The 8,689-nt window shown below is 41.2% G+C and overlaps 1 protein-coding gene across 9 annotated transcripts; it reads right to left on the minus strand.

The window, feature by feature from the left end:
* Nucleotides 1-251: 251 nt before the first annotated feature.
* LOC112229972 (eomesodermin) lies at nt 252-6,615 on the minus strand. 9 transcript variants are annotated; one of them, XM_024396148.2, is made up of 7 exons: nt 6,513-6,615; nt 4,027-4,339; nt 3,486-3,640; nt 2,587-2,708; nt 2,192-2,350; nt 1,484-1,545; nt 252-1,341 (listed from the first exon to the last, which is right to left on the minus strand). In XM_024396148.2, exons 2-7 carry the CDS (start codon nt 4,323-4,325, stop codon nt 591-593), a joined length of 1,548 nt encoding a protein of 515 aa, XP_024251916.1. In that variant the 5' UTR covers nt 4,326-4,339; nt 6,513-6,615; the 3' UTR covers nt 252-590. The 9 variants fall into 9 exon arrangements, with proteins under 9 accessions (XP_024251916.1, XP_024251914.1, XP_024251915.1 ...); XM_024396146.2 differs by having other exon boundaries at nt 4,027-4,657; nt 6,513-6,610; XM_024396147.2 differs by having other exon boundaries at nt 6,504-6,603.
* Nucleotides 6,616-8,689: the final 2,074 nt, after the last annotated feature.

The following is an 8,689-nucleotide window of genomic DNA, read 5'->3' on the forward strand; positions in this document are numbered from 1 at the left end:
CTGCTAAACTGTAAACGTTGATTTGATTTACGCAACGATTAAGAATGTTCAAGAGTGAGGCTTCAACCTCGCCGCTGTTTTGGAACCCTGGCTACCACGCTGTGGCCAGCGTGAAGAGATTCCGTGCACATGCTATGTGTGGTCGTACGAGGGCAAGGACTTGTATCTCCCATCTCAGTAGCTGCAATTGGCAATGTCTTCCTTAAGTAAATGTATATTATTGACAATAAACGAGAATTTGCAAAGTGGAACATTGTTTATGAAAAGCTTGTTTTTATTACCCATTTCATAACACCTCATGAAGACAGTTTTGTACAAGATACATCACATACTAAAGTGCACAAATACTGTACAACAAAATGACCTTAAATAAAATCACATTAGTAAAAAATTAAATCAACTGGGGACATGCTTTAAAAACATTTGTCACAATGCATGTGTGTTCGGGGAGTGTAAGTAATCTGTGCAGCTTGCTTGGGAGCACAAAGCTTTGGCACCTTTAGAAGAAAAGGGTATTTAAAAAAAAAAGGGGGGGGGGGAAAGTGGGCACTCAATTTAAAACAAAAGAATACGATTTTAATAAATAGTCTTTAGGGGCTCGTGTAAAAGGCATAGTAGCCCATGCCTTTGGGGTTGTCTTTGTTGTACTCTTCCGTTGTGGTCAAGTTCTCACACTTGATGGTGGGGGAGTTCTCTGTGCTCGACCCACCAGGTGACATCCGGCGTCTCTTGCAGACCATGGAGTACACACCCGAATCGGTAGAGTCCACAGATTTCAGCGAGTGGGACGTCTCTACCCAAGTGGAGGCTGCGGTGCTCTCCTCTGGCAGCTTGTCTTTGCTAGCAGCCAGTTGGTCATCTGTGAAGGCTGGGGGGCTGGGTCGAGGGGACCAGGGCAGGCCTGTGGTCATCTTCCTCTGGTAAGTGCTTCTGGTGCCCCAGCCGGCCGCCATTGAAGCGAAGGCCGAGTCGGGGTAGTAGCTGAGGGCGTGGGAGGTCTGGAGGGGCAGGGGCTTGATGCCGTAGGACAGCAGACTGCTGGCTGAGTAGTCCTGGTCGTAGGATAGGTCAAGCTTGTTGGAGCCCGACTGCTGGACCGGGGTGACGAACCAGCGCTGAGCCGAGCTGGCCCCGGCATCCTCAGCCTGGGGGGAGAGGAGACTGTTTGTCTGGGGCACGGCCCGCTCCCCAGTGTAGAAGCGGTTCTGTGGCAGGTTGTTGACAAACTGGTCCTGGAAGAAGGGCTGCATGGCATAGCGGGCACCCGGCACAATCTGGTGAGAGCGAGGGGAGGCTGTCGGGGATGGGGTCAGCCTGTCACCCTCTGGGGCTGTGTACATCCTGTGGAAGAGAGACAAGAAAGGTCCAAGGATGAGTCGTTGGCAAAAGAAAAACAAGTTCACACTTGAGACTAAAAGTTAGCAGAGCAGGGAAAAAAATGGCCACAATACCACATGCAAAAAAGGAAGTCATTGTCACTTACGAGTCATAGTTGTCTCTGAAGCCTTTAGCAAAGGGGTTGTGGTCGATTTTAAGCTGTGTGATCTGGAAAGGAGAGATCGATGTTCAAGCCATGGTCAGAAGTGTTGACAAAAACCCATTTTATAGACTGTGAATATTCACAGAGTATACCAAACACTAGGACCACCTTAATGTTGAGTTAGCGCCACCCCTTTCCCTCAGAACGTCCTCAATTCCTTGGGGATATGAACTCTACAGTGTTGAAAGCAGTCCACAGGGATGCTGGCCCCTGTTGACCCCAATGCTTCCCACAGTGAAGTTGGTTGGATGTCCTTTGGTTGCCGGACAATTGCTGATACACATGGGAAACTTGTGAAAAACCCAGCAGCGTTGCAGTTCTTGACACAAACCGGTGTGCCTGGCTCCTACTACCATACCCTGTTAAAAGGCACTTAAATCTTGTCTTGCCCATTCACCCTCTGAATGGCACACACACACAATCCATGTCTCAATTGTGTCTCAAGACTTAAATAATTCTTTAACCCATTTAACCCATCTCCTTCCCTTAATCTACACTGATTGAATTGGATTTAACAAGTGACATCAACAAGGGATCATAGCTTTCATCTGGTCAGTCTATGGCAGGTGTTTTTAATGTTTTGTGTACTCAGTGCAGAAACTTAAGAAAAATCTTAAGATTTATCTAGATTGATAGTAGTGGGTATCTTACATCTGTGTTCTGGTAGGCAGTGACTGCAATGAACTGGTTCTCTGGGAAAGTAAAGGTCTGTGTCTTGGCATCACTGCCTATGTCCTCCACTCCCTCTTCGGTGACCTCCACGATGTGCAGCCGAGGCTGGTATTTGTGCAGAGACTGCAGGACAATCATCTCCAAAAAAAGGTGTGAATTCAAAGTTAGTGCTTGGGTTTTTCATACTTTCAAAACAGTTAATATGGTCAGTTATTTGTCACGACACTAATTACTTGAGATTTTTGCCAATAGCACTGTCAAAATACAAAAATATGGTTTTGGACTGATTTGTGATGTAGAACACCATAGACCGCTTTTTAAAACCAGCCAAAGACATTTGAGTCCAAATTAATAAATTGCAGTGTAGGCCTCACCTGTGTGTTATTATTATTTGCCCCCTTGTTGTTGGTCAGCTTCAGTTTGCCGAAGGAGATCTCTTGCCTCATCCAGTGAGCGCCAGTGTTTGGGGATTCAGGATGAACATACATCTTGTTACCTGTGATTTAATAAATTGTGGGACATAAAACATCAAAATATTAAAGTACAATGCAGCACAAATGCAAAACAAAAATATAAGGATTAACAGTGATATTTTCCCATTTCTTAATTTGAACTTCTGTTACATGTGTCAAACTCTATACATTTCCAAAAAGACCACCAATTTGCCAATTTACTATTATGGAATCACATGCTCAGGATTTCAATTTTCAAAGGCAATCAGATGTGAAACTGGAGCTATTAGGCTAATATGTAAATATGGTTCAATTGCACAGGTAAAAACATTTTGGGAGAAAATGGAAGATTGAAGTTCACTATTTTCATGTTATTAAACCTTCATTGGTAAGCCATTTTACACCATATGGAGAGAAAAAAAGATGACTAATAATTTAATCCATTTTCCAGGAAAACTGGAAACGGGTCAAGCACATTATAGACCAACGTTACCAGCTAACAATGTTTTTGAATGGTTGTCTTTTCTTTTAAAATGGGGATAATCAACCAACAAAAAAACATGTGTAGGTAAAGTGATGGTGTGGTTGGAAACGACCAGCAGCACAGCATAAATGACCAGTTAAATGGGTGTAAATGTTAGGGAAATGTGTATTGACATCTAACGAAACGTTCCTAATTGACAAGCTATGCATCATCGAAATGTAATTTAATTTCCGTTAATTGAAATGTGCTGCTTCTGTAGGCCTATAGAGAATTTCTTTTGAAAATATCCCTCTAAATAGGGAGCTTACGTTACAGGTGCATTTAATATTAGTCTCACCTTGCATGTTGTTGTCTGCTTTCCCACAAGTAACCCACTTTCCTCCTTGAAATCGCCAGTGATTTGGATCGGCCAACACGACCTCAACAAATACGTTGTAATGCGCGGTCAAGTTAAGTCCAGTGATGTTGAAACTGAGAAATGGAAACATCCGCCTGAAAGAAAACACATATTGTCACAATTATGCAATTTCAAGTGTTTACTCAAACGAAAATGATCAGAGGGAGTCGTTGCATTCAAGAGCATTCGTAAGGTTAGGTCATGGCATGAACAAATCAATATGACACTTTTCCTCACTTAGCCTATTCCTGCACGGGGAAAAAAAACGTATTAAACGTTTGTATAGACTACATAATAATTTACAAATATATGTCAAATGTATGGCTATTCATAAAAATGGTGTGTATAATATTTGTCAAAATATGCAAATATGACACCAAAATATAAACGACTATTGGAACATCAGATGGGCGGTTATTTAGTAAGGTAGCCATCATCAAACATGACATTCCATCAAGTTGTCTCCAACGTCTCTGCTCACCTGCCCTGTTTCGTGATGATCATCTCCGTCTGGAATCGGTGAAACTTGAGCCACAGGGGCCGATTGCAGAGATAAACTTGAGCCCTCGTTCCCGGTGTGGAGCCTGGGAGAGCCATGGAACCAATACCTGAACCCGTTCCCGGATAGGAGGGGTACAGGCAACCTGGACCCTGGCCGAACTGGTAGCTACTGCCAAACTGACTCCGGCTAGGGCACACGGAGGATGAAAAGCCTGCCGGTGGCAGGACCGATCCGTAATGAAGGGAGGAATACCTGGATCCATTTGACCCGCTGTACATTGTTCCAGTTTGTCCTGCGTATGGAAAGAGGGAACACTGATTTGCCACATCGGAGCTTGTTTGTGAGGACGAGATAAAGTATCTGTCAGAGCCAAGTTCATCTATGTGGTACCGCCTGCCAGTGGACTGGTCATCTTCACCGAGGACCGGTGAGCCTTTTCTTCCGTCTGGGGCAGCTTTAGTCCCTGTGAAGGCATTGCCCTCTCCCTCACCCATCATGGCGTTCCCCACTCCGCTCAAATATTTATTGGGACCGTTACTTGGTTCGGATTCCGTCCGGTCAACTTCTTGATATTCGATCTGCGATGACCCCGGGCTATTATTTGCACTATCTGACGACGAGAGGTTATAAAAAGTATTGGGTAAGTGGATGGTTGATGCGCTGGGAAGAATATTCTCCAGCTGCATTATTTTTGAAATAGCACACCCTACAAAAATTTAAAGGATCCAAAAATTGGCTACAATTACAACCATCAAGACGCTACACCACTGCGCCCTGGTATGAGTCCTCTGTGTGCGGCTTGCCACTCCTCTGCTAACTAATGTTGACCTTCTCAGTTGCACCTACGAATTTACGCTTACTATACGATTATGATCTGCTCACGAATTGTTCAAGGGCTCTTATATGATCGCCTTATTCACACACCCAACTCACGGCAAGCATCAGGGGAGGAGCTTTTGGGGATCCATGGAATAGGCTACAGCCCTTCCCATGCCCATTGGTTCAACTCACTGATTTAATTCAATTAGACATAGGCTACCATAATTGACATAGGCTAACCATTTTAAATCCATTGTACATTTGCACTGACTTTGGGTAGCCTATAACGAAATCACCTTTTAGATATAATGATTTAGGCTATTCTACAGGCCCATGACATCGAATTCGCTAAATTGTTAGTTATGCGCAATGTTAGGGAATATTCTGTATAAAAGTAATTAGCCTGTATGCTACGACTTTATCTGAACATTTTACACTTTGATTAAAATATGCCCGAAGGACTAGAAAAATCAGAGTTTCTTCCCGAAACATATCAAAGTAATTGGGAGATACACAAGGTGTTCACCCACTGACCAGAGTGGGTGAAAACGCGCTTTGGTTATGAAGTTGAACTTTTGTTATATAGTATGAAGACATGATTATTCATGTTCTGAATCGTTCGGTACGGTCTCTAACATATCATTAGCGGTCTGCCCAAAAGGTCGGATCTAATATAATGCATCCGATAACAAGCAGCAAGCTCTGTTGACATAGCGGTGCGCGTTTCTCGTAACAACTGGAGAAAATTACTTTACAAAGTTGTTTCCACGTGTCGCAAAATTAACAAATTGAATTGTGTAAAATATTTTGGAAATAAAAAGCTATGCTCAGTAAGTACTCAGTTGAGATTTCAGAGATGGGCCTAGGCTTGTTTTTTAAAAATCTTCGAAAAAACAGGAATGTCGAATTAATATTAAGCGTATACTAAAATATGAAAATACTACATGTCATGTCTCAAACGCGATGTCCATCTTACCTCTATACTGCGGATTCGAGAAGAAAGATGGGTTAAATGGGAAAATGAGCCTGTCAAGTAGCCAATAGGCTAGATTCTGTGCAAGAATTAAGGCTCTGACACGATGCAATTTTTCCAGATTTTTGACCACTTTTTTTCTTCTCGTCTCCAGTAGTCACCCGAATTCTGGCCATCCTACAAGGGTAAACACTCCAATAACGTTTGATCGGATTATGATGAGACATGAGGTTTAGGTCATTGGTTTTCTTGGAATATCTACACAATTAACATTTTACTCGTAAAAAATTAAATTAATAAAAAATCATCTTGGATTGAAACTATTTCGGATTATTTTGTTACTTTACGCATTCCTCGGGGCTATATTGTATGTGCGATTTCGTACCCTTTCCAAGTTACAACAACAAACCTCATGCAGTTAATTAGAAAGTCGATTTTCCCACAAACAATTCCTAGCAGCGTCTAATCAGTCCGCACGTGCGCTAAACGTCACGTTTAGGCTCCCGGTGCATATCAACTCATTATGTTGTTTTCTCTGTTGAGAACTCTTTTTTGTATGTCAAATGGAAATGCCTCCCATTGAAAAATCTACCTTCGAATACTAGGAAAGTGTGCATGTTGAAATTCAAATAAGTTAAAATGTGAAATAATAAAATAACTTTACTTTATTTACATCATTAACGCACGCGACAGCAGCCAGTCCTCATCTGTCTTCCAGTCCTCATCTGTTCTTTCTGAAGTGACACATTTGTTTGCAGCACCAATTATGTGAAGTGACTGTGAGCCTGTTTACAGGAAACGATGAAAAAAGTGTTACCTGTAAAGGTCTGTGGTTTACACAATTCAAATAAATAATCAATTTTTGAGATTAGTTTGTTATTAATCTCACAAAAAGGCTACTCATGAAACATATATTCCTAAATGAACATCAATTGAGAACAATTGAATAACCTATAATTAAAGGGAAAATAGTCTAAACAATCATGGCTCTCAATCAAGCAAATAATATGTAGCCTAGGCAAGGCCTACTTTTGGGAATGGTTTAATTGAATGGGATAGCAAGATGATTAGCCTAGATGTAATCAAATAGCCTTAGCCTATATTTAAATAAACTGATGTTGATAGATTTTTTTGTATTTTATTTTAATTGTAATATAATCATAACTCTTAGATTTAAAAACAAACATTTTAATTTAATGTAACATCTGATCGTGTCCTCATAATCAAACGGTTATGCTATATGAAAGGGATATGCGGATACAAATCCCACAGGGTTGCTCTTCTCCAAGAAAAGGAAAACGGCCAATTATTTTTCCGTCTGAAGTAACCGGTGATGTATAAGGAAGAGACAGCTCGGGAAAGAGCCACAGCGTTATCTAAATTCCGTATTAGGAATACGAAGAGTACATGTATAGAGGCTTGGCAGTGGAAGCCTGCGTGTGCCCCACGAAGAAAAACACTACACTGCCACTTCGAGTTGACACCCATAAAGCCCATTGGCCACTATTGCACATTCAAAAGGTGACGCAAACGTAGCTTTTAAATGTGTCATTTTTATTTGGCGGTCTGCTAAAGATAACATAATGTCTACTCAAACATAAGATTGTTTATGTTTAATTTATTTTAGAAACGAATTGGTTTAAATAGGTTAATAGTAGGCTATTGCACAAACATACACAAATAAAAGGGGTAGGAATTAGATACCTGTTATGAAATCTATCCCCTAAACTAAAACTAACATCCCCAGAAAAAAAGGTTTTGGCATACAAGCTACTCGATTATGTTCACTGCTCACTGTGAAGTATTGTAGAGATGTGAGAATTAACCTAGTGTTGAGCAGCAGCCGCCTTGTTTCACGGTGGGACTATCTGGGACAGCGTTCTTTAGTGACTGTGCAGAGCAAACAGAAATAACATCAGGCTACTATAATTCCAATGCTGAAATTGGACAATACCATTTACCCAATGCTTATGTCTCCTTTCAGACATTTACTGCAATGCACTAGCAGCGCGTGGGTAACAAAACACGGGGGAAACCAGGAAGAAAAAAAACATATTACAACCTATGTGTTGTGGTAATTGCGTTGTTTGCTCTTTAATAATTGAGTTCATATGCCACTTGCCCACTGGGCAAAAACTGGTTGAATCAACGTTGTTTCAAAGTCATTTCAACCCCCAAAATCAACGTGATGACATTGATTCAACATGGAAAACTAAATGGATTTGCAAAAAGTAATCAACATAAGGGCATTTCATATTTTTTTCTCCCAACTTTTAACCTAAATCCAATGAAATGGTGAAATGTTTTGTTGAATTCACTTTGGTTGACAACTCAATCAAATGGACATCAAAAGATTGAACTGACTTCCGTGCCCAGAGGTCAAACGGAAATGGTTCCAATCATACATTTTTCCCATAGAGGATTTTAGAAACACTTAAAATAAGGCCTGTGTTTCGTGCAGGTTTACCCGGGCGTGACATTTTAATCTCTCTAGGACAAGGACAATATATTCACCTGTATTGACCCTCCCCCCAAAATGATAATCACATTTGCAGCAAATTAGCATATCATAAAGAACTAGAAAATGCCATGATCATCTGGATGAGACTGCCGAATCGAGGCAAAGGTAGGGATCTCTGGATTAACTATCTAATGTTAGATAAATTTAGTAATGAATGAATTGGCTATATTGCATGGTTATTGAAACGTCATGTCAGGGTAAGGATACACAAAACACAGCCCTTTACTTCAAGTGGTTTCCTATGCGAAAAGGAATAGTGGAAAAACTGTTGCAACCATTTCCCTGTTTGACCGCTAGGGTTATGGGTATTATGACACCTCCACTGTAGG

The sequence above is a fragment of the Oncorhynchus tshawytscha genome, linkage group LG31 (assembly GCF_018296145.1).
Source record: "Oncorhynchus tshawytscha isolate Ot180627B linkage group LG31, Otsh_v2.0, whole genome shotgun sequence".
Classification (NCBI taxonomy): domain Eukaryota; kingdom Metazoa; phylum Chordata; class Actinopteri; order Salmoniformes; family Salmonidae; genus Oncorhynchus; species Oncorhynchus tshawytscha.

Bases quoted from the DNA above. Each gene is read 5' to 3' on its own strand.
- LOC112229972 (XM_024396141.2), bottom strand. From the start codon at position 4,733: ATGCAGCTGGAGAATATTCTTCCCAGCGCATCAACCATCCACTTACCC. The intron at 3,641-4,026 runs GTGAGCAGAGAC...GTTTTCTTTCAG, and splicing joins ATCATCACGAAACAGGGCAG to GCGGATGTTTCCATTTCTCA. The intron at 1,546-2,191 runs GTAAGATACCCA...TCTCCTTTCCAG, and splicing joins CTGCCTACCAGAACACAGAT to ATCACACAGCTTAAAATCGA.